Source organism: Bubalus kerabau, chromosome 5, assembly GCF_029407905.1.
Source record: "Bubalus kerabau isolate K-KA32 ecotype Philippines breed swamp buffalo chromosome 5, PCC_UOA_SB_1v2, whole genome shotgun sequence".
Taxonomy (NCBI): domain Eukaryota; kingdom Metazoa; phylum Chordata; class Mammalia; order Artiodactyla; family Bovidae; genus Bubalus; species Bubalus kerabau.
Genome location: NC_073628.1, coordinates 97,869,229 through 97,894,447, shown reverse-complemented (window position 1 = coordinate 97,894,447; position 25,219 = coordinate 97,869,229). Strand labels below are relative to the sequence as shown.

At 45.4% G+C, this 25,219-nt stretch overlaps 2 protein-coding genes across 2 annotated transcripts in view; one reads left to right on the top strand and one right to left on the bottom strand.

The window, feature by feature from the left end:
* Positions 1 to 9,931: 9,931 nt before the first annotated feature.
* CENPS (centromere protein S) lies at positions 9,932 to 24,695 on the top strand. The gene is made up of 5 exons (XM_055582361.1): positions 9,932 to 10,065; positions 16,428 to 16,551; positions 17,668 to 17,701; positions 22,522 to 22,588; positions 24,264 to 24,695. The coding sequence occupies exons 1-5, from the start codon at positions 10,012 to 10,014 to the stop codon at positions 24,402 to 24,404; spliced, it is 420 nt and encodes a 139-aa protein (XP_055438336.1). The 5' UTR covers positions 9,932 to 10,011; the 3' UTR covers positions 24,405 to 24,695.
* DFFA (DNA fragmentation factor subunit alpha) overlaps positions 19,211 to 25,219 on the bottom strand; it is a 29,163-nt gene continuing 23,154 nt past the window's right edge. The window contains exon 6 of the mRNA XM_055582360.1: positions 19,211 to 19,330. Within this exon, the coding sequence (XP_055438335.1) occupies positions 19,316 to 19,330 (15 nt within the window). The 3' untranslated portion in view covers positions 19,211 to 19,315. The remainder of the gene's footprint in view (positions 19,331 to 25,219) is intronic.

Below are 25,219 nucleotides of genomic sequence, written 5' to 3'. Positions count from 1 at the left end.
CCTGACACATAATAAGCATCTACATAAATGGTAATTATTACTATTGGTAATTATTGGTAATGGTAATAATTACCACTTGAGGGTGTGCCTGCCCTGGAGGCAGTGGTATTTCTGAAGAAACCAAATGTTACTTCTAGCAGTTACTGGTGAATTCACTTTACAAACCAGCCCTGAAACAGTTCCTGGCAGGGCTTCTCTGTGCTCAGGTGTTTAAGTTAAGCAGATTTTCACTGAATACATCACTAACAACCACCACCCTGCCAGGGGGTGGAGCTTGGCAGGGGTTGGGGGTGGGAGGAAGTAGGCTCTGAGTCAGTAGGTCTGGGGCGGGGAACCCATATTCTGCATTTCTTTTTAAAAATTATTTTTAGAGACTAATTACTTCATGATATTGTGATAGTTTTTGCCATCACATGAACATGAATCAGCCACAGGTATACCTGTGTACATATTCTGCATTTCTAACAAGTTCCCAGGTTCCCATTATGGCACAAGAAGGGCAAGATAAACGGAAGATATTTTTATTGTTAAAATAATATGAGTCCTTTGCCTGGGTGTTTTGTTTTTTTTTACTATATATTATTTCATGCCTTAGGAATTTTGCATACCATGACATATTAGAAAAATACATCGATTAAAAAAACTCCCTACGTTAGCTCTAGTAAAGGCAGCCCATCCCAATGGTTAGAGCCTGGGCCCATACCTTAGAATCACCACTAATTCATGGTTACTCTGATCCTTAATCTCGGTACCTATGTGCTGCATCGTCTGTAAAAAGATGATAATAACACCTGTTCACAGAGCTCTTTTGAGGATTAGTGTTTGCCACATAGTGAATCCTATTTATGATTTACTCTTTATTACCTACCTCCTGGTGAAGGTGAGGTCGTTGAACACTTCTAAAAGTGGATGGAGGTGGACACAGACGGGTTCTGCTCCCAGCCAGGTGGGTCCTGTCCAGCACAACTGCTTCAGGGACAATCTGGTGGCCGTTCTAGCAAAGGGCCTCCCTTGGCAAACAAAACAAAACAAAACAAAACTGTAGGTCTGTTATGATGTCAGCCACAACTTCTTTCTGCTTTATTTGGGACAGAAAGGAGTTAATTAGGAAGACATATAGGGGATGGAGGGAGGCTCAAGAGGGTCGGGATATATATACACACGTAGACCTGATCGATGTTGTATAGCAGAAACTTAACACAATATTGTAAAGCAATTACACTTCAATTGAAGGAAAAAAAGAAAGACGTGGATCCGACAAGGGCGCAGACATGATCTTCAGCAGAGGCTTTAGTCAACGGACTTGCAGCTGTTGTCTTCGAGGCAGATGGAAGCCATCTTTTCAGGAGGGGTAGAGAGACCGTCAGGATGTATATGCCATGCTTAGTATGTATGTTAGCACAGACACATTCACCGTCTGGTAATGGATATGCTGTGCCAGTTTCTGCCCAGTGTGTAACAAACCATCCCAAACTCTGTGGTGTAACATAACTACCATTTTTTTATCCTAATTCTGAGGGTCAGAAATTTGGAAGGCTACCGGGGTGATGGCTTATCTCTGTTCCACAATATCTGGGGGCCTCAGCTAGGAAGACTTGAAAGCTGGGGGTGGTTCCATGGTTGGGACCATGTGGAGGTGTCTGTCTTCTTCATTCATCAGGTGGCCAATGTTGGCTGGGACCTCAGCCCCGCCTATCAGCTGGAAAGTTACATGGTGGCCTCACCATGTGGCCTCAGTTGGCCTTGCTGAGGCAAACATCTTACTCGGTGGCTCAGTGTTGCAGCTAACAAAACAAACACCACCTTGCCTTTAACGCCTAGTCATATTGGCAGATAGATGGGGAAACAATGGAAACAGTGACAGACTTTATTTTCTTGGGCTCAAAAATCACTGCAGATGGTGACTACAGCCATGAAATTAAAAGACGTTTGCTCCTTGGAAGAAAAGCTATGACAAACCTAGAAATCATATTAAAAAGCAGAGACACTGCTTGGCTGACAAAGGTCCACCTAGTCAAAGCCATAAGTAGTCACGTATGGATGTGAGAGTTGGACTATAAAGAAAGCTGAGCACCGAAGAACTGTGGTGTTGGAGAAGACTCTTGAGAGTCCCTTGGACTGCAAGGAGATCAATCTAGTCAATCCTAAAGGAAATCAGTCCTGAATATTCATTGGAGGGACTGATGCTGAGCTGAAGCTCCAATACTTTGGGCAGCTGATGTGAAGAACGGACTCACTGGAAAAGACCCTGATGCTGGGAAAGACTGAAGGCAAGAGGAGAAGGGGATGATGGAGGATGAGATGGACATGAGTTTGAGCAAGCTCTGGGAGAATAGTGTAGGACAGGGAAGCCCAGCGTGCTGCAGTCCATGGGGCTGAAAAGAGTCAGACACGACTGAGTGACTACACAACAACAATGGACGGAGCAGAGCATTATTTCAGCCATATCAGTTACAAGCGAGTCATAAGTTCAAGGGAAGGAGTATGGCTTTACCTCTTGATGGTGGGGAGTGGAAAGCTCTAGGGGAGCATGTGGGTCAGGAGATTTTTCCGTTTTTTTTTTTTTTTTTTCAAATATAATCTGCCACATACGCTTCCTTTGAAAAGGACAATTTGTGAGATGGGAAGGTTGGGAACTCTGGCCTTATTTGGGGATTTTCCTGACGGTCTCATATAGTAATCAATGGCACACATGAGAATATAATAATAGCTAACAGAGGGTGTGCCAGGCACTGTTTTAAGTTTACTTGTTTAATACAACAGCCTCTGAAAGAGGTACTATCACTATTCCCAGTTTACAGACAAAGCTTGAGGATGTGAAGTAACTTGTCCAAGGTCACAGAGCTCCTGCAGAACCGAAGTCTGAGCCAGAATCCACACACATAATCCCCAGATTATCCTACCGCTCGGTGTGCTCAATGGGTATAGTTACACATTGCTGTAACCATTTGTTTGGTGGTGAGAGAATCTGAACTCCTGACCCCGTGAGTTCTTGTGCTCAGTCACTCAGTTGTGTCTGACTCTCTGACCTCATGGACTGTAGCCCGAGAGCCTCCTCTGTCCATGGAATACTCCAGGCAAAATACTGGAGCGGGTTGCCATTTCTTCCTCCAGGGGATCTTTCCGACCCAGGATCGAAACTGTATCTGTGTGCTGCACTGGCAGGTGGTATCTTTAACACTGTGCCAACTGGGAAGTCCCCATACTACACTTGATCTTAGCCAAAAGGCCAGGAGCTCCTAGAATATATATAATAGCTGATGTAGATAGAGTTTTGAATTGAAATTTTACAGTGCAAATTTAGGAAAAAATTAACAATTCAACATTTATTGTCCCCTATTTAATGCAGCTGGAAAGGGCTCAGGAAGCCTGCACTGTGCTTGCCTGTTTATGCTGAGGGCAGTGGGACCAGGGCAGAGGATAAGTCCGTGGGCTCAGAAGCCAGGCTGCTTCAAATCTGAGCTCTACCACTTCCTGCCAGTTTTAACCTTAGGCAAAGTTCTTTCACCTGTGGGACCTTCTTCAAATATAAAATGAGGGGCAATAGTACCTACCCCAGAGGGCAGGGCACCTGGAGCACATTCATGAGCAAGTTAGTGCTCTGCTGCTGCTAAGTCACTTCACCCCATAGACGGTAGCCCACCAGGCTCCGCCGTCCCTGGGATTCTCCAGGCAAGAACACTGGAGTGGGTTGCCATTTCCTTCTCCAATGCATGAAAGTGAAAAGTGAAAGTGAAGGTACTCAGTCGTGTCCAACTCTTCGCAACCCCATGGACTGCAGCCCACCAGGCTCCTCCATCCACGGGATTTTCCAGGCAAGGGTACTGCAGTGGGGTGCCATTGCCTTCTCCAAAAGTTAGTGCTCAGTGTTAATCCCTGGTGATCACCAGTAGGGCCTTGTTTCCTGGTGTGGCGCAATGCTGCCACATAGTGGCCAGTTTGGAGAAGGAAATGGCAACCCACTCCAGTATTCTTGCTTGGAAGGTCCCCTAGGAGCCTGGAGGGCTACAGTTCAAGGGGTTGCAAAGAGTTGGACACAACTGAGTGACTGAGCACACAATAGCCAGTTTACATGGTAGCTTTTCATCCAGTAAAAACAGTTCCTACCAAACAGCTGACCCTTAAACAAGAGAGGGGTGGGGTTCTCCCCACCCCCACCCAACCCTTGAAAATCTGTGTATAACTTATACTCATTATACCCTCCAAATCTGTGGTTCTGCACCTGCAGATTCAGCCCACCTCAGATTCTGTGTGTGCTTCAATTGTGTCGGACTCTTCAGTCGTGTTGGACTCTGCAACCCTATGGACTGTTGCCCACCAGGTTCCTCTGTCCATGGGATTTCCCAGGCAAGAATACTGCAGTGGGTTGCCATTTCCTTCTCCATGGGATCCTCCTGACCCAAGGATTGAACCCATGTCTCCCGTTTTGGCAGGCAAGTTCTTTACCACTAAAGCCTCCTGGGAAGCCCCAATCAACCCCTAATGACTTTGTATGTTGAACTTCTCCTCAGCACCCCAACCCCTGCTTAGGATTCAGCTGAGATGAGGGGTAGCTGTGGGCTGAGGAGTCAAAAGGAAACCTTGTATGATTCTTCATCTACAGTCTCTCTCTTTCTCCTCTATCCCTGACTCCTCCATAGAGGTAGTAAGAGGGAGGCTGCTTGTATATTCTTCCAATGAAGCACAAATAAACAAACTCTGCACCCTTCTTCTCCTTGGTAGTTTTACATATGTCAAGAAAGCCAGTTGATTTTAATCTGCAGTGGGAAGGTGCTGGAAAAGAGGAAAGGACTGGGATGTGATGAGGCCTCTAGGGGCTCTCAACATGAGTTAAAATGTAAAAGAAGTGTGAGGTCTGAAAATACTACTTCCCCCTGATGACTGCAGTAAGGCTTTAGGCACCCCCGTCCTGAAAGTTCAAGTTCTGCCACTTGGTGGCGCAGTGGTAAGGAATGTGCCTGCTAAGAGACGCAGGTTTGATCCCCGGGTTGGGAAGATCCAGTGGAGGAGGAAATGGCAACCCACTACAGTATTCTTGCCTGGAAAATTTCATGGACAGAAGAGCCTACAGTCCACGGGGTCACAGAGTCGGACACGACTGAGCAACTGAACGCATACCTTAGCACCTGTTTTTGCAAACCGAAAGAGAATTTTCACTTTTACCAGAATAAAAGCCATAACTACAGTAATGGAGAACTTTGTAAAAAAAAAAAAAAAAAAACAACAAAGTGGCCGAGGGACTTCCTTGGTGGTCTGGTCACTAAGACTCCATGCTCTCAATGCAGGGGGCTGCGGTTTGATCCCTGATCAGGAATCAGATCCCCCAAGCTGCAACTGAGAGTGTGCCTGCCGCAACTAAAGGTCTTGCATGCTGCAATTAAGCTCCAGCGCAGCCAAATATTAATAGATACACTCATAAATAAATATTTTAAAAAACGAAGAGGCTTACTGCAAACTTTCAAAGGCAGGGGATACCTGTATGTCTGAGTCAAATTTCTTTAAAAAAAAATTGGGGGCCCTGCATTGCTGATGACCTGGGGAGCTGGTCTATTATTAAGGAGCCTCTGCTTTTTCAGGACTCACTGAGATGCTGCTGTGAGTCAGATCCTCAACAAACATTCAGTGAGCCCCCACCACAAGCTGGGCCCTGGGCTCTCACTGGACCTGTTAAGCAGGCTGGGCACTCAGGTCTTTAAAAACTGATTTCAACATAGTATATTCTTTCCACTTGGGATTAATAAGTGCATACTATGCGCTAGGCCAGAAGTCTGCTAGAGCCACTTCCTACAGCGAGAGGTGAGTGCCTGATTTTCAAGAGAAGAGAAAACTAGAGACATACACAGGCATTACTAAGAATTAAGTTACAGTGCGACTTTCCTGAAGGTCTAGTGGTTAAGACTCTGACGTGTGTGCAGGGGGTGGGGGGTTGATCCCTGGTTGGGGAACTAAGATCCTACAGGCCACATGGTTAGGTCAAAAGATAAAACAAATAAGCAGATTTTTAAAAGTTTGTTTTTGGCTGAGCTGGGTCTTTGTTGCTGCACAAGGGCTTTCTTATGGTTGCAGCTGGCGTCTCTTGTGGCCGGGCTCTGGGGCATGCAGGCTTCAGTAGTTGTGGCTCATGGGCTCAGTAGTCGTGTACGGGCTCAGCTGCCCCATGGTGTGTGGACTCTTCCCAGAGCAGGTCTTGAAGCCAGGTCTGCATTGGCAGGCAGATTCTTTACCACTGGATCATCGGGGAAGTCCAACAAACAGATTTTTATAGACATTAAAAAGAAATTAAGTTACACAAATTCAGACTTAAAAAATTGTATTAAAAACAAAGGTAGTAAAAACTCAAAAGTCATCACTCCTTAGTTATGCTACTGTGTTGCACATATTTCTATCATCTGTTCTTGGTTATCTCCATCTACTGTGTCTGAATAGTGGGTGTGCAGCATCTCTTCCCTGTGTGAAATCACATCCAAAGGGTTAACAGAAGCTCGGCGTGTGTCCTCCAGAATAGCAGATGAGGGAACTGCGTGTCAGAAACCTTCCTGCTTGCAGCTTCTTTACTGAGTAAGCCCATTCTCTAGCTGCATACCCTTTGAGCTTCACTTAGGCAAGGTAATGTATCATTAGACTTTGAAACCAGCCCTACAGATAATGCTTCTGATGTATGGGTCACTATAGTAATGGAGGTTTTACATTGTTTTCCAGAACTTTGGAGTTGGCTCCTGCCCAGTTCAGACCACTGAGCCTAAAGCTGGGCTGGTGCAGGACACAGATTGCCTCACCTTTCCTCTGTCTCCAATCATCTTTCCTCGTGCCTAAGACCACTTTCGGAGAAGGCAATGGCACCCCACTCCAGTACTCTTGCCTGGAGAATCCCATGGACGGAGGGGTCGCGAAGAGTCGGACACGATTGAGCGACTTCACTTTCACTTTTCACTTTCATACACTGGAGAAGGAAATGGCAACCCACTCCAGTGTTCTTGCCTGGAGAATCCCAGGGACAGCGGAGCCTGGTGGGCTGCCGTCTATGGTGTCGCACAGAGTTAGACACGACTGAAGCGACTTAGCAGCAGCAGCAGCAAGACCACTTTACTGCTTTTGTTTTAATTTGAGGCACGTGGGCCTTTAGTTCCCCTGCCAGCGATCGAACCTGCACCCCCCTGCATTGGAAGGTGGAGTCTGAACTGTTTTAACCACTGGAGCATTAGGGACATCCCTCCCACCTCCCCCCCACCCCCCACCTGCTTCTTTATCCCATAACTATCTCAAGCCTCTGGCCCTGGGAGTTGGATCTGTGATTTGTTCTCCTTTCGTGATGACCTCATCAGCAAACTCTTTCTCTGCTGCAAACTTCAGTGTCAGGCCTGCTGCTGTGGGGCAAACAAGCCTGTTGTTTAATCTCTCAGTCATGTCTGACTCTTCATGACCTCATGGACTGCACTGCAGCATGCCAGGCTTTCCTGTCCTTCACCATTTCCCAGAGCCTGCTCAAACTCATGTTCATTGAGTTGGTGATGCCATCCAACCATTTCATCCTTTTCGTCCCCTTCTTCTACTGCCTTTGATCTTTCCCAGCATCAGGGTCTTTTCCAATGAGTCGGTTCTTCTCATCAGGTGGCCAAAGCGAAAGGTTGTTGTTGAATCACGCGAATACACCGGGATTCTTGGCCCCCGGAGGAGAAGAATTCAATCCGGGGCCAGAGACGAGGCTTGATCGCTCAGAGCTTTTGTGTAATAAAGTTTTATTAAAGTATAAAGGAGATAGAGAAAGCTTCTGACATAGGCATCAGAAGGGGGCAGAAAGAGTACCCCCTTGCTAGTCTTCAGCTGGATGTGATATAGTCACTAGCAGTCTGTTAATGAAAGAAAGGAATGTCTTATAATTCAGAATAGCACCAGGCCCCTCGCCCATAAGATGCATTTTGGGATAATCTTGGGCCATAAAATAATTAACTTGAATCTTAAAGAAGGGCAGACCACCATACAAATAGTTTCATTTACATAGATTAGGGGAACAATATCTGAGTATAACATACTGGTTTGTCAAGTAGGTTTTGGGCCCAGAGGCAACTTGGAGACCGAGTTTGGGGTAAAGGCGTAGTACATTAGCATAGCTTAAGACAAACATTTTCATAAGAAAAAGGCATTGGTTATCTCTAGGCTCTAAGAATAGCTAACTTCAGGCGAAACCTGGTGTCATTATGGCAACACAGTATTTTAAGAGAAACCTCTCTTTAAATTTGTATAGAGAAGGAAAAAAATATTGTTAGTTTGTTTCCTCCTGTCGCTTAAGAGAGATAAAAATGTCTGACACTTGCAGGCTATTTCCTCCATTTGGAGACCCCTCTCTCCTTGGGGACCCCTAGATTTCTTATCAACCTGCCTAGGAAATGACTCTCTCAAAAGTATTGGGGCTTCAGCTTCGGCATCCGTCCTTCAATGAATATTCAGGATTGATTTCCTTTAGGATTGACTGGTTTGATCTCCTTGCAGTCCAAGGGACCCAAGAGTATTCTGCAGCACCACAGTTCAAAAGCATCAATTCTTCGGTGCTCAGCCTTCTTTATGGCCCAACTCCCAAACAGGTCTCAGTTCAATTCAGTCACTCAGTTGTGTCTGACTCTTTGTGACACCGTGGACTGCAGCATGTCAGGCTTCGCTGACCATCACCAACTCCCAGAGCTTGCTCAAACTCATGTCCATCGAGTTGGTGACACCATCCTATCAACTCATCCTCTGTTGTCCCCTTCTCCTCCTGCCTTCAATCTTTCCCAGCATCAGGGTCTTTTCTAATGAGTCAAACAAGTCTAGTTTGTAACAAATGCTGAGTTCAGCTTCTTCATATTGGTTGCTTGAAATCTGGCAATAGTGGGAGTATTTACAAGGAAACCTGCAAATCAGGGTTTAATTCCTTGTTGACTGCTTATGGAAGTGGGGGGAGGTGGATGTTAATAATGCAGATTGAACTTAAATGTGCATGGTGTCTGTACCCTTTGTAGCATGAATAGCATAAGTTGAGGAAATATTCTTCCAGTACTTGACACTATTATTCAGTTCAGTAGAGAAGTTCCTTCCTCACATCATCCAAAAATGAGTGAAACTCCAAAGAGTGAAGCTGGGAAGGAGGAAAATAACTGAAGAAAGTTTGGAAGCAGTGCAGATCTAACTGTTAGGTTTCACTATTTTTCACTTCTTTTTTTTTAAGTCTTCACTGAATTTGTTACAGGGTTTCCCTGATAGCTCAGTTGGTAAACAACAGTGCTTCTGTTTTCTCATTTTTTTTTGCCACAAGGTATGTGGGATCTTAGCTCCCTCACCTGGGATTGAACTCCATTGGATGGACCACCAGGGAAGTCCCTTATTTCCCTTTTTTTTTTTTTTTTTAATTCATGGCCGTCTGGCATGTGGGTTCTTAGATCCCACACCAGGGATTAAATCCCCACGCCCTGCAGTGGAAGTGAGGAATCTTAGCCATTGGACGGCCAGGGAATTCTGTTAAGTCCCTTAATTCTTAACATAAAGGAAAATCAGCTAACACTTGGGTCAAAACTATATTCCTTTGGCAACGGCAATGGGCTGAGAAACTTTTTCGCTGAAGGGGATAGAAATCAAATATTTATCAGTGATCTGACTTTGTGACACTATAGAATTATAAAAAACTCACAATAGATTTTGCAAGGCATATCGAGGTTGCAGCCGCATGGAATTTACAACCGAGTTGCGAACTCTTGTCCCTACACACACACTGTTTCTGAGACCTGGTGTTGACAACTGTGCGGGGCGCAGAGCTGGGCCTGAGGTCCCCGGGGAGCTTGGCTGGGGCCAGGCGGGCGCAGGCGCGCTGTGAGGCCCCCTTCCCAGAGTCGCCGCCAGGGGGCGCGCGAGGCAGCCGGCAGCTTCGCGCTTTGGCCCCCGGCGCGGCCCGTTGTCCGGCGCCGCGGCGGGAAAATCCGACCAGGTCGCCTAGGCGGCCGCGTCTTTCCGTCCTGGCCCGCCTGCCAGGATCCGCCCGTGGTGATGATGGAGGAGGAGGAGTGGTCCGAGGAGCAGCAACGCTTCTCTTACCTACAGGTACAGGAGAACGGGGTCCTGGTGGGGCTGGGGAAGGACGGCGTCGAGATTCTGCAGGGGGAAAGGTGCAGCCTCAGCCGAGCCTCGTCTTCGTACCGAGGCCCCGGGTCGGAGGTCGAGCTCGGCCCCCTCCGGCCTCTGGCGCCTGCGAATGAGCTGACCCGGCTGCCGCGGGGGGTGCTGGGAGACGGTTTCCTTGGTTTGTTGGGTCGGAGCTTGGGGTGGCTGAGCGAGAGGGAAGATTGGGAGAAAATACCTGCAGTGCACCGGGAGTCCGGCGGCGGAGGCCCCTCTGGCTTTGTGACAGGCTCAGTCTCCTCGGACAGGGTTGTTCTGAGGCACGCGGCACGAGCTCTAAAAATGTTGGCTCCTCTAATCGGTGCTTCCATCCTGCGAGGAAGGAGACGGCCTCGGAACCTGGTGCAAACCCGGCCGTCCGGCTCCGGAACCCATCGGTTGTGGGTTCGAATCTCGACTCCTCACAGAGTGTTGTGTTGACTCTCCCCGAACTTATTTTCCTAGATGGAAAAATTAGGGTGATAATAACCAGCTCTCGGCGTAGTTGCTGGTATTCCGTCCTTTAATCAGCACCGCGAATAAATACCGTGTGAGAGTCTTGAGAAAAACCAAGAATCTCAGAGGATTAACCGAAGAGAATTGAGAATGAGCTCAGGAAAGGGGCGCTTCCTAAATTTCAGAAGGTGTTTACCCACCGCCTCCCTTTATTTTGAAGTTCGAGCCTTCAGAAAAAGTTGCAAAATTAGCGCATTCATCACCCAGGTGCCCCTCACCTCGATTAACCAGGGAACAGTTTGCTGTATTTGCTCCCTTCTTTTCTCGAAATTATTTGAGAATTAAATACACTTGATGCTTTGCCTTTAAATTTTAATGCTTTAACATGCTTCTTCCAAGAACAAGGTCATAATCTCTGATCACATTCAGGAAGCTTGATAATTGATAAAATCCTATTATCTCATATGAATCCATATACAGTTTTTCCCAGTTGTCCCAAAGATATTCTTTCATAGTCTTTTTTCCTTCACCCAGGATCCAGTCTGGGATCATGCCTTGTGTCTACTCCTGGCTTTGGTCTCTCCTGGAACGGTTCTCCACCTCCTTTGGGTTTCATGACATTGGTGGTTTTGAAGAGTCCATTCATGGCAAAGATGTGGGAGATAAACTCTTTGAGAGCAGGAACTGTTCTTTTCAGTTTTGTGTTCTCAGCCCCTAGTACAGAGCCTAGCTCTCAACAGACAATAAATGCTTACTGAATAAGTGAGTCAGGCTGCAAAGATGGACTGAGAAATTTGAACCTCATCCTCTGTGCAGTGGTGAGCTGATGGAGGATCCCACCGTTCACTCAGCCAGGTGTTCTTGGCACTAGGTGGACAGCCATGAACAGTAGTGAAGGGTCCTGCCCTTGAGGAATTTAGAGTCTAGTGACTTAGCCTCTGACCCAAGCCGGTGGCTCATTGGTAAAAAAATCCACCTGCAAGGCAAGAGACCTGCAGGAGTCCTGGGTTCCATCCCTGGGTGGGGAAGATCCCCTGGAGGAGGAAATGGCATCCCACTCCAGTATTCTTGCCTGGAGAATCTTGTGGATAGAAGAGCCTGGTGGGCTAAAGTCCATGGATTGCAGAGTCGGACATGACTTGGCAACTGAGCACACACAGGCATGACTTAGCCTCTATTGAAGAAGGCCCTTAACCTGTTCCAGGAAGTGGAGGAAGGGGAAGGATGGAGGGATGGAGGAATCTTCTGGAGCAATGAGAAGGATCCCTGTCCTGTTCGTCTATCCCTAACCACACCTCTCTAGTTCAGTTCAGTTGCTCAGTCATGTACGACTCTTTGTGACCCCATGAATCACAGCATGCCAGTCCTCCTTGTCCATCACCAACTCCCGGAGTTTACCCAAACTCATGTCCATCGAGTCGGTGATGCCATCCAGCCATCTCATCCTCTGTCGTCCCCTTTTCCTCCTACCCCCAATCCCTCCCAGCTTTGGCATAGTCAATAAAACAGAAATAGATGTTTTTCTGGAACTCTCTTGCTTTTTTCATGATCCAGCGGATGTTGGCCATTTGATCTCTCATTCCTCTGCCTTTTCTAAAACCAGCTTGAACATCTGGAAGTTCACGGTTCACGTATTGCTGAAGCCTGGCTCGAAGAATTTTGAGCATTACTTTACTAGCGTGTGAGATGAGTGCAATTGTGTAGTAGTTTGAGCATTCTTTGGCATTGCCTTTCTTTGGGATTGGAATGAAAACTGACCTTTTCCAGTCGTGTGGCCACTGCTGAGTTTTCCAAATTTGCTGGCATATTGAGTGCATCACTTTCAAAGTATCTTTCAGGATTTGAAATAGCTCAGCTGGAATTCCATCACCTCCACTAGCTTTGTTCATAGTGATGCTTTCTAAGGCCCACTTGACTTCACATCCCAGGATGTCTGGCTCTAGGTGAGTGATCACAACATCATGATTATCTGGGTCGTGAAGATCTGTTTTGTACAGTTCTTCTGTGTATTCTTGCCACCTCTTCTTAATATCTTCTGCTTCTGTTAGGTCCATACTATTTCTGTCCTTTATCGAGCTCATCTTTGCATGAAATGTTCCATTGGTATCTGTAATTTTCTTGAAGAGATCTCTAGTCTTTCCCATTCTGTTGTTTTCCTCTATTTCTTTGCATTGATTGCTGAGGAAGGCTAACCCACGTCCAAGGTGAGAGAAACCCAAGTAAGATGGTAGGTGTTGCAAGAGGGCATCAGAGGGCAGACCATAATCACAGAAAACTAGCCAATCTGATCACATGTACCATAGCCTTGTCTAACTCAGTGAAACTAAGCCACGCCATGGGGGGCCACCCAAGATGGACGGGTCATGGTGGAGAGATCTGACAGAATGTGGTCCACTGGAGAAGGGAGTGGTAAACCACTTCAGTATTCTTGCCTTGAGAACCCCATGAATGGTATGAAAAGGCAAAATGATAGGATACTGAAAGAGGAACTCATCAGGTCGGTAAGGGCCCAATATGCTACTGGAGATCAGTGGAGAAATAACTAATGAAAGGGATGAAGGGATGAAGAAAGAATGAAGGGATGGAGCCAAAGCAAAAACAATACCCAGTTGTGGATGTGACTGGTGATAGAAGCAAGGTCCAATGCAGTAAAGAGCAATATTGCATCAGATCAGATCAGTCGCTCAGTCGTGTCCGACTCTTTGCGACCCCATGAATCGCAGCACGCCAGGCCTCCCTGTCCATCACCAACTCCTGGAGTTCACTGAGACTCACATCCATCGAGTCAGTGATGCCATCCAGCCATCTCATCCTCTGTCGTCCCCTTCTCCTCCTGCCCCCAATCCCTCCCAGCATCAGAGTCTTTTCCAATGAGTCAACTCTTTGCATGAGGTGGCCAAAGTACTGGAGTTTCAGCTTTAGCATCATTGTTTCCAAAGAAATCCCAGGGCTGATCTCCTTCAGAATGGACTGGTTGGATCTCCTTGCAGTCCAAGGGACTCTCAAGAGTCTTCTCCAACACCACAGTTCAAAAGCATCAATTCTTCAGTGCTCAGCCTTCTTCACAGTCCAACTCTCACATCCATACATGACCACAGGGAAAACCATAGCCTTGACTAGACGAACCTTTGTTGGCAGAGTAATGTCTCTGCTTTTGAATATGCTATCTAGGTTGGTCATAACTTTCCTTCCAAGGAGTAAGCTTCTTTTAATTTCATGGCTGCAGTCACCATCTGTAGTGATTTTGGAGCCCAGAAAAATAAAGTCTGATACTGTTTCCACTGTTTCCCCATCTATTTCCCATGAAGTGGTAGGACCGGATGCCATGATCTTCGTTTTCTGAATGTTGAGCTTTAAGCCAACTTTTTCACTCTCCACTTTCACTTTCATCAAGAAGCTTTTGAGTTCCTCTTCACTTTCTGCCATAAGGGTGATGTCATCTGCATATCTGAGGTTATTGATATTTCTCCTGGCAATCTTGATTCCAGTTTGTGTTTCTTCCAGTCCAGCGTTTCTCATGATGTACTCTGCATATAAGTTAAATAAACAGGGTGACAATATACAGCCTTGACGAACTCCTTTTCCTATTTGGAACCAGTCTGTTGCTCCATGTCCAGTTCTAACTGTTGCTTCCTGACCTGCATACAAATTTCTCAAGAGGCAGATCAGGAACCTGGAATGTTAGGTCCATGAATCAAGGCAAATTGGAAGTGGTCAAACAGGAGATGGCAAGAGTGAACATTGACATTCTAGGAATCAGTGAACTAAAATAGCCTGGAATGGGTGAATTTAACTCAGATGACCATTATATCTACTACTGTGGGCAGGAATCCCTTAAAAGAAATGGAGTAGCCATCATGGTCAACAAAAGAGTCTGAAATGCAGTACTTGGATTCAATCTCAAAAACAACAGAATGATCTCTGTTCATTTCCAAGGCAAACCATTCAGTATTATGGTAATCCAAGTCTGTGCCCCAACCAGTAACGCTGAAGAAGCTGAAATTGAACGGTTCTATGAAGACCTACAAGACCTTTTAGAACTAACACACAAAAAAGATGTCCTTTTCATTATAGTGGACTGGAATGCAAAAGTAGGAAGTCAGGAAACACCTGGAGTAACAGGCAAATTTGGCCTTGGAGTACAGAATGAAGCAGGGCAAAGGCTAATAGAGAACGCACTGGTCATAGCAAACACCCTCTTCCAACAAAACAAGAGAAGACTCTACACATGGACATCACCAGATGGTTGACACCGAAATCAGATTGATTATATTCTTTGCAGCCAAAGATGGAGAAGCTCTATACAGTCAGCAAAAACAAGACTGGGAGCTGACTGTGGCTCAGATCATGAACTCCTTATTGCCAAATTCAGACTTAAATTGAAGAAAGTAGGGAAAACCACTAGACCATTCAGGTATGACCTAAATCAAATCCCTTATGATTATACAGTGGAAGTGAGAAATAGATTTAAGGGACTAGATCTGATAGACAGAGTGCCTGATGAACTATGGATGGAGGTTCATGACATTGTACAGGAGACAGGGATCAAGACCATCCCCATGGAAAACAAATGCAAAAAAGCAAAATGGCTGTCTGAGGAGGCCTTACAAATAGCTGTGAAAAAAAGAGAAGCGAAAAGCAAAGGAGAAAAGGAAAGATATAAGCATCTGAATGCAGACTTCCAAAGAATAGTAAGGAGAGATAAGAAAACCTTCCTCAACCACACGTCTACACATACCTAAAAAAAAAGATGATTTCGGAGGGTCTTTATCCCTCCCAGGGTGGTGGTCTCTTTGTCTCCTTCCACTGACGCTTTCCACTTATCTGCTCTTGTGACATCTGAAACTAAGGAAGGTACGTCCCTTTCTTATCTGTCTGGCCTCCCCTCGGGGCCCTGGACTCGTGTTCTTGCAGTCCCTCCTTGTCTTGCCTCTGCCATGAGCACTTGCTGGTAGAGCCCACGCTGTCTTGGGTTCAGCTGTCACCACATGCAGTTCAGCTCCGTCCCAGCAGGGGCACACACAGGGCTCAGCAAGCTTGTTGACATGAGACCAAGACCTTGGCGTGGCTTGTTTTGTTTCTTTACTCCTCCGCATGGGGAAGAAGTGTTTTCCAGCACTGGAAGGTGTTGCTAAGGAGCAGTGAGGGTCCTGTTGAGGCGGGCTAGCAAACCAGCAAATCAGAGGCCCATCCAGTGTGCCCTCGGGAGCCTTCCCCAGTGTCGTCCTGATATTCATCCTTTGTCTTGTGCAGGACTGGGACTGGCAAGGGCTTGAAGCACAGGGACCAGTCCTTTTGTATTTGCTTGGTTAGCTTCCATCTAGGGGCAAAAATCTCTCTCTTTTTTCACTGTGTTCCCCAGATACCTGGCACATTATTGACCGGGGGATTTTTTTGCAGAAACTAACACCTGTGGCCAGGAATTTGTTATGTAAGTGAATATTGAAATATCTTGGGTCAATAACATTCAGGTAGCACACATTAATACTAACGTGTTAGCACACGCCTTCACCCAGTAGGCACTTGGCGCATAAATGTGGAATAACTGAGTAAAGTTACACAGGCGCCTCCCAGATACCAGTCTGCCTTCTCTCCCCGCTGACCTGCCATCATTGCTCCTTATCTTTACTTCACCTAAATCATCACCATTAACTAGGAAGTGATGTTTCCACAAGTCACATTCCAGAGGCCCCATTGATTTATTTGGACACTGGAAAAGTCACTCAGCCATTATGGAAGGTGCGGAAGGAATTTAGGCTGAGCAGACCCTCTTCTTGGTCTTCATTTTTTAAGATGTGAAGAGCTCTTATTTGCAGTCTTACCCATGAAGTGTTTTGATTTTACTTCAGAGGCTAAAGGCAGCGGTTCACTACACGGTTGGTTGTCTTTGCGAGGAAGTTGCGTCGGACAAAGACATGCAGTTCAGCAAGCAAACCATTGCAGCGATCTCAGAGGTGACCTTTGGACAGTGTGGTACGCAGCCCTGGTCTTCCTGTGGGGGTGTGGGAAGCCTGGAGGTTGATTTTGCCTGGGAGAACTGCGGGCGGGTGCCACGGTGTATCTCCAACAGACAAAGAACATTATCACTGGGCACGTCCATGAAGCGTTTCTTCTGTTGGCTGTAAGAGCCAGTTTATGGGAAGAGCTATATTTTCTTCTATTCCAAGATTTTTTTTTCTTTCTGTTACACTAACAGGGGGCATCAGCACCTTTATTTTATTGTTTTAAACCACCCAGAATATTATTATTATTTTTTTAAACAAGGGCCAGGACAGGCTGCCCTATTTATTCATTTAATTTTGGCTGTTCTGGGTCTTCGTTGTGGTGTTCTGGCTTAGTTGCCTGGCGGCATGTGGAATCTTGGGGGCTTTCCTGGTGGCTCAGATGGTAAAGAATCTGCCTGCAATGCGGGAGATGCAGGTTCAATCCCTGGGTCTCGAAGATCCCCTGGAGGAGAAAATGGTAACCCACTCCAGTATTCTTGCCTGGAGAATTCCATGGACGGAGGAGCCTGGTGGGCTACAGTCCATGGGGTCGCAAAGAGTAGCACACGACTGAGCAACTAACACTTTCACTTTCTTTCATGTGGGATGTTAGGTCCCTGACCAGGTATAGGAACGGTGTCCCCTGCACTGGAAGGCCGATTCTTAACCACTGGACCACCAGGGGAAGTCCTTGGACATTAATTTTTTTATTTCATTGCTTTATAACTTTTTTATATCACCCACAGTTTGTGTTTTTTTTTTTTTTTTCACCCACAGTTTGACAGCTGGTATTTGCTTGACTTCAGGGGAGATGAATGTCTTCACAAGCCCTAACTCCTAGCACAATTTAAAATTAAGGGATAGTTTCTAGGGAGGAGAGGTGTAGCCACAATTACCAGAGGTTTGTAACGAAGGGTGGAGGTGGCAGGGAGGACACAGAGGTCGTAATGAATCCAGCAATGGAGCCGCCCGAAGGGCCTCCTCTCACTTTCAAAAGGATTTGTACTAGTCACTACACTTACTGTAGACATTGAGATTTCACTTTTCTGCTTCTGAGTTAAGGTTGAGATAGGCTAATTAAAGCACATCTCTTTTTCTCTTTCAGAAAATTTTGCCAAAGACCTTGAAATGTTTGCAAGGTGGGTAAAGAGCTTGATTGTCGGATGCTGGGCTTGTTTCCGTGCTTTGATGCTCCCCATCTGGTGGTGAATTTCAGAGAAGCTTGAACCGCTCCCCGCCCCATGTTTTGTGGAGACTCAGTCTCTAATCATGATTCTGTAAGAATGGAACATCTGCTTTAATCATGTCCATTCAGACTTGATTGGGCATTTTTTGAAGCTTTCCTCGTATTTGTCGTTAAGGGAAGTGAAGTTATTCAGTTCCAGGTTAAAAAGGTGTGAGTCATGTCTCCAGGATTCTGTGCATGGTGCGCTTGCTTTTAAGACTGTTTCTGCAGGTGGTGTGCTGGGGGGTGAGGCTGGGTGCCGGGCTGGGCTGCTTCGTGCTTTGTGGGGCAGCGCACGGGTGTCAGGATAATACAGCCCACGGCCCCATCAGCCCTGCATTTGCCTGCTGGAGACAAGTGAGACACACGCTCCTTGAAAAGTGTGTGTGACTGGCTTTCAGCTGGTAAAGCGTTAGCTTTTACAGGTGATTTATGCTCCTCTCTTCAATTAGTTCCACAGGTAATTGAAAACAATTGCAGCAAATTGCTTTTATGAAGCAATTTGAATGACGAAGGCCTGAAAGGGCTAAAGCTTTCTAATTTGCTCCCACTTCTGATTTGGTGCCAGCCTCTCCCACACCCCATACTTTTCACCTTTCTCCTATAGCTCTTTGTTTTTTCGATGAATATTCTGAATGAATTAAAGCAGTAGGTTCTCAGAGGGCAGGCTCTAAATCTTGCCTATTCCTGCATATATGAGTCCCTAAAAACCGCTTAGCATCTTCAACTTGGCCAAAAGGGATCAGGATAATATATGGGATACTGACGGCTCCTGCGTCTTATCATCGTTAATTCAGGTGGTTGCCCCTGCGCCCACCCCCACCCCAAGTCTCCTGTGAAATACATTTACTGCCTTTACTTGCCATCTTTTTTTTTTTAAAGATTTATTATTTTATTTTATTTTTGGCTGCACTTGGTCTTCACTGCTGCGCCTGGGCTTTCTCAAGTTTCCATACAAGGTCTTCTCATTGAGGTGGCTTCTCTTGTTGCAAAGCACAGGCCCTAGGCACACAGGCTCTATAGTTGTGATGGACAGGCTTAGTTGCTCCAGGGCATGTGGGATCTTCCTGGACCAGGGATCAAACCCACGTTCCCTGAATTAGCAGGCAGATTCTTAATCACTAGACCACCAAGGAAACCCCTTGCTATTTCTTTTCTTCTTCTTTTTTTAACCATGCTGTGGGGCTTGTGGGATCTTAGTTCCCTGACCAAGGATTAAACCCACACCCCCTGCATTGGAAGCATGGCGTCTTAACCACTGGAAGGAAATCCCTCTTCTTTTTTTAAAAAATATGAGTCTTTTATATTACAAAGGAAGACACAAAAACGTAAATTAATAGACAAATGGTTACTTGATTTGAACATAGAGCTTATCAGTATAGATCAGAGTTTTTCCACCTCAGCACTGTTGACATTTTGGACTGGATGATTTCCTCATTCTGTCCAGTGCGTTGTAGGGTACTTAGTGGCGTCCCTCGCCTCTACCCACTGGGCGCCAGGAGCAAGTCCCCAGCTGTGAGCTTCCTCCTCATTTCTGTGTTAGCTGTAGGAAAAGACAATGACAAATTTTAAATACTAGAAATAAAAATGAAATTAGAGCTATTTAGCATTGTAACACGTTAAGTTTTCAGGTACGGTGTGTTTTTTATAGTTGAGAAGCCTACTTCTTTTTGCTGGGCCCTGGGGCAGAGAGGTAGGCATCCCAGGTGGCATAGTGGTAAAGAACCTGCCTGCCAATGCAGGAGACATAAGAGACCCAAGTTCGATACCTAAGTAGGGAAAATCCCTTCAAGGAGGGCATGGCAACCCACACCAGTATTCTTGCCTATAGAATCCCATGGACAGAGGAACCTGGCAGGCTATAGTCCATGGGGTCACAAAGGGTAGGACATGACTGAAGTGACTTAGCACGTACACACGGGGCCGAGATGTGTGGGCACCACGTGGACTGTCAGCTGCACAAGGAAGGACTCATCTTTTGGGTAAAGGAGTCTGTGGAGAGGCCGTCAGCTGATGCTCTCTGAGCAAGACTGTCAGAGGCTTTACTTAGAGATGTTTCCTCTTCTGCAGTGCTCAGGGGTGTATACCAGCACTCCTTAAACTTCCTCCAAAGGACTCTGAGCTAATTCAAGTGCAGATTTTCTTTGAATATTTATCTGTTGTCTTAATTTTACATTGTCAAAATATTCCATTAAAAAAAAAATCCTGTTTTAAAGTTTATCACTGAATAAGACTCTCTGGTGGTCCAGTGGTTAAGACTCTAAACTTCCAATGCAGGGGGCCCCAGGTTCAATCCCTGGTTGGGGATCTGCATGCCATGGTGTGGGGGAAAAAATGTTTATCACTGAATAAAATTTAAAAAGCTTCCCTGGTAGCTCAGTCAGTAAAGAATCGGCCTGCAGTGCAGGAGACCCAGGTTTGATCCCTGGGTCTCGAAGATCCCCTGGAGAAGGAAATGGCAACCCACTCCAGTATTCTTGCCTGGAGAATTCCATGGACAGAGGAGCCTGGTGGGCTACAGTCTGTGGGGTTGCAGGAGTTGGACACAACTTAGCGACTAAACCACCACTACTGAATAAAGTTGATAGTCCCAGAGGGTCAGCTTTATCCTGTGGTTTTGAGTTTTCCCTGTTACATAATCCCTGCTCCTATATTACCCCAGTTTGAGAAATCTGAAATATATACTGCTATTTCAGGTTGGCTACCTATTAGATAGTCTTTGGAGGCTGGGAACCTAACTAGTATTTGTAACAATGTTTCTATGAAAAAAATGCACTTAAATTGTACATACTATAAACTCAGTTCACCTATAAACTTTGGAAAATAATCTCTCCACTTAAGTTGTGAATTTCCTTCATTTAATGTCTAAGTCACCTAATGTTAACATGGTAAAGATGAAACATTTTGAAGAAGATAGGTATTCTACAGTAAATGAATTCTAGGGGCATTTTTGTTGTTGTTCAGTCACTAAGTCGTGTCAGCCTCTGCCACTCCATGGACTGCAGCACGCCAGGCTTCCCTATCCTTCACCATCTCCCGGAGTTTGCAAACTCTTGTTCATTGAGTTGGTGATGCCATCCAACCATGTCATCCTCTGCTGCCCCCTTCTCCTCTTGCCCTCATTTCCCAGCATCAGGGTGTTTTCCAATGAGTTGGTTCTTCACATCAGGTGGCCAGAGTGTTGGAGCTTCAGCATCAGTCCTTCCAATGAATATTTAGGGGCATTTTGGGAATAGTCTTTAAAACCTGTGTTGCTAAAAGTGTTGTATGAAAAATTGCTTTGTTATGTTCTCTAGAGTAATTTTCTGGAGCAGAGGTTTGATTTAGGAGAGTCTGTGGTGTGCAGTCGCTGGCATAGGATGTACCTGCCCCTCCATCTGGGACAGTGGTATCATTAAGACGTGGTGCAGAGAAACCAGATGACCAGTCAAGTGGTGGAGAGGGTTGGCTCTGCTGTTTCCTGAATGTTTCTTGTGATCATATATGCTGATCTTACACTGAATAGTTCAGTGCTGCTTCTTCCTTACTCTTTGTCCGGCCCTTTAGGAAGGGGGTAACACCAACAGGGCAGCTTATCGTGTGATACAGACGAGGGCCACGGTGTGTCTGTGACTCCTGACATCCTCCACGCAGGGCACCTCTGGACCGGCTTTGTGGTCTCTATCCGTCACTTTCTGTCTGACTCCACCCCCCCGCTGGCCCTGCCCACTTTTCTCCGTGCTAGTCCTTCCAGGCGGCTAATGAGAAGTTATCTTCTGACGTGGATATTATCCCAGGATAGTCAGATACTGTCCGTCATGATGAGATGGCATGTGATCTTTTCACATTTGGCAGGATGTGAAGGACTAATCTGGCTAAATTACAGAATATAATTTCTGTGAGTTTTATCTTTAAATCAACAGATGTTTAGTGAGGACTTGCCATGTGCTGGTCACTCTGATAGTTAAGAACACAAAGATTCCCCCTTATTCCGACTTACAAAGTTCCTACTTATTTTTGGAGGAAGTTAGAAATGGCAAGAAAGGGTGTTATTAGAGTAATAAATTATTGAATAGAGCTCATTGTCTCAGATTACCTTTTAAAGCAGAGATAAGAGAACTGGAACAAGCACTTGCGTCCATGTTGTGAGCAAGAAACAGAGTCTAGTTGAAAGGGTGTTCTTTGTCCTAGCTGGGCTGTTGCCAGGGACACATTGTCTCCTAGTTGGGGAGGGACACGTGCACAAGCTTTTCCCTGTAATGTAGCCTTTGGGGAAGAGCATTAGGACCTTGGTATAAGCGAAGCTGTGCTTTGTGGAAATTCTATTTCTTCTATTTAGCGTTCATTTAAGCAGCAATGATCTTTGTATTGTGAGCTCTGTGCTGTTTTCTCTTTTCACTGAAGGTGCCTCACAGACCCTCTTCTTTTTGCGTGCTGGTCGCTGTGCCCACTGTGAGCATTTGGGAAGGCTTGAATGCCTTTTACTCCTCTCCATGCTCACATTCTCCAGATACCCTTGGCCCTCCAGTGGAGGTGGACAGACTGGCTTCTGCTTGCTCTGTCTCTTCATTTAATTGGTATCTTGGCTCATCACTTCACTCATTTCTGTGTCACTGTCACTTAATGACTCTCACCTGAAAAGAAGGGCTACTTAGAGATCCTGCTGGTGTGAAGTCTGGCCATGAACTTTTGTGTTTCATCAAAACTTTAGATAATATGAAACATTCTGGCAAATTGTTTCTGTGCTTTCTACAGACATGCGAAAAGAAGCACAATTAACACTGAAGATGTGAAGCTCTTAGCCAGGAGGAGTCATTCACTGGTGAGAGATGGATTTCTTTCCTCACTCCCCTTTCCCATCAGAATACATTATTCCCAATTAATCACTGGCATCCACGAAGTGATTCCCCCGGGGCACCTTGCGTTAAAAATGAGACACGCTTCAACCACTCAGACCTGCCTGTAATTTACAGTCTTTCTTTCACGATGATGGATCTTGCTAAGCCAATTTGAAATTTTCTAATCAGTGCTCTCTGGATTTCATAATTTGCCTTTTCTGTAATATCTCAAAACTTTGGTCCCATGTTTCAGCTACAGCATGGTGTCAGAGACAGGTCACAGGCTCGAGTATCTAGGGGGTGCTTTTGTTACGGAGCCCACAGTTTTGGTGGGCCACATGTGGAAGGAGTATCAGTACATCTGGGGTGTGCAGGCAGTTGAGCACATTTTCTGTCTTTTCAGAGACGTCTAGACGTCACCCCAGCCGTGCCCTCACCTTACAGGTGATGCTGTGATCGTCCCAGGCTAGTGGCTGTGGCTGATGGCAGATCCAGGACGCCTGTGAGGTTTCCTGACTTAGTCTGATCTTAGCAGTCAAAATACTTCTACGTTCCTCCCCAGGATGTGAGCTCCACAAGGGCAGGGATTTTTATGTCTTTCTTCTCGACTCCATCTGCCATGCCTAAAAAAGGGCCTGACCCACAGTAGGGGCTCATGAGTAGTTGTTGAATGAATGAACTTGTGTAGCACTTGACATTTCACACAGGACTTCTGTAGGTCATATTTTACACACATCATTTAAAGCTCACAACCACCCTATGAGGGTTTTTCATAAAATGACTAATTAGCCCCATTTTATAGGCCAGACTACTAGAGTTAAGTAATTCCCCAAAGTTAAATATGAAGTTTTCTGGTTGACAGCTGACCCTTAACCTTCAAACCCTGGATCCAGTACTGTTTCCACTGGACTTTTTTCTGTCTCTGCTCTTCTAATATTGTTTCTCTAAAGTTTAAGTCAAGGTTAAGGATGATACGATTCCTAATAGCTCCAGTGCCTGGTGTTGCTGCATATCAATGGAAAAGACATTTTTCTCTCCTCTGACATTCTCCCTCAGAACTGTAACTTGGTCAGCTTCAGTAAGCAGTTTCTATCTTTTGCAAGGAATTGTCGAAGCAAGTCATCTTAGACTGTTAATTGGGAAGTTTCCTGCTTATTGCGTATGTATTTACCTCAGAATGTTGTTTTAATTTTGGACTGTTAAATTTTTGTCATCTGACAGAAGCCTGTTACTGAAGAGTTGCAGCTAAATTTGTGCATTTGACTGAATCTTCCCTGAGGGCAAGGACCTTGTCTTATTACCCTTGTGTCTCTAGGATCTGGTACACAGGAATTGCTCACAAATTTTAATTGGGTAAAATTTAGGGCTTTTGACTTTATCTGTGCTTTGTAGAGTATATTTGTGATTGGCATGCCTTTTGTAAACTACAAGTTTTAATTCTTCTGATTATTCAAGGAACTCCTATGTGAGTAAGCAGTGAGCTGACTTTTGTCATTGATTCCTTCCAGGAAAAAAAAATTGGAAGCTGTGTTTAACTCTGAGGAATTTAACCCTGGGTGGGAGTGGTTGGGAAATGGCATAGATTTTTTTCTCCCTGACTAGACTTATTAATGGCTTTACAATCAGGTAAAAATGCAATTAAAAAAATATTTTTTGTAGCTAAAATACATCACAGAGAAAAATGAAGACATCGCTCAGCTTAACCTGGAAAGAAAAGCAAAGAAGAAGAAGAAGTTGGAGGATGAAAACAGAAATTCAGTGGAGTCAGCAGAGGCTGGTGTAGAAGAAAGTGAGAATTAAACCCTGTTGCTGTTTGGAGAAAGCGGCCTTCAGCAGGCAGAGTGGCTAAAAGCACATATTGCCAATAGAGGGTTCTGAAACGATAAGTGGAGATTAAAAGACAAAAGGCTTGGGTGCTTTTTGTATTGTACTCTCCAAGTCATTGACTACAAAAGCTGGTTTAAAAGAGAAGTGGAAACTCTTAAGCAAAATAGTTCCATGTCTTACTGAAGTGCGTGAAAAGGGCATGTGTTTGAATGGTATATGTTGGAAATTGTATCTGTTGTATTAATAAAATTATGTTAGCAAATACATATGGTTGACTTTTTCAAGCAAAAAAATCATATGTTCATTCTTTTATATCATTTTTCAGGCTGACAGTCACTGAAAGATGACTAAAGCTACATGCATTTAGTCCCTTTTTGGCTGCACCATGAAGCATCTGGGATCTCAGTTCCCCAACCAGGGATTGAACTTGGGTTCTCGGCAGGGAAAGTGCTGAATCCTAACCCCTGAGCCAACAGGGAAGTCCACCAATGTTGTTTTTCAGTCACAGTTCATGTGACTTTTCTGTGGCTATTTTGTAAGTGTGGTTGGCCACACTGGATGGAACTTTTGCTTGAGAAGAAAGTCTGACTACTCCTCCAAAACAGTTCATTGTGGGTCTTCTGTTTCAGGTTATGAGAGATGATGGTTCTAGGAATCTCATGTCTTCTGTCTTCTCCTTGGGGTTTCTCAGAGGGCCAGGGCGAGCGTGTCTTTTAACCCATTGGGACAATAGTGGCAAAGAAAAGGGACTGGCATTTACAGAGCCCATTCTGTGTGCCAGGTCCTAT

Excerpts from the sequence above, each read along its gene's own strand:
- CENPS (XM_055582361.1), top strand. The coding sequence starts at position 10,012 with ATGATGGAGGAGGAGGAGTGGTCCGAGGAGCAGCAACGCTTCTCTTAC. Across the intron at positions 10,066-16,427 it reads AACGCTTCTCTTACCTACAG|AGGCTAAAGGCAGCGGTTCA; the intron begins GTACAGGAGAAC and ends ATTTTACTTCAG. Across the intron at positions 22,589-24,263 it reads CCAGGAGGAGTCATTCACTG|CTAAAATACATCACAGAGAA; the intron begins GTGAGAGATGGA and ends TATTTTTTGTAG.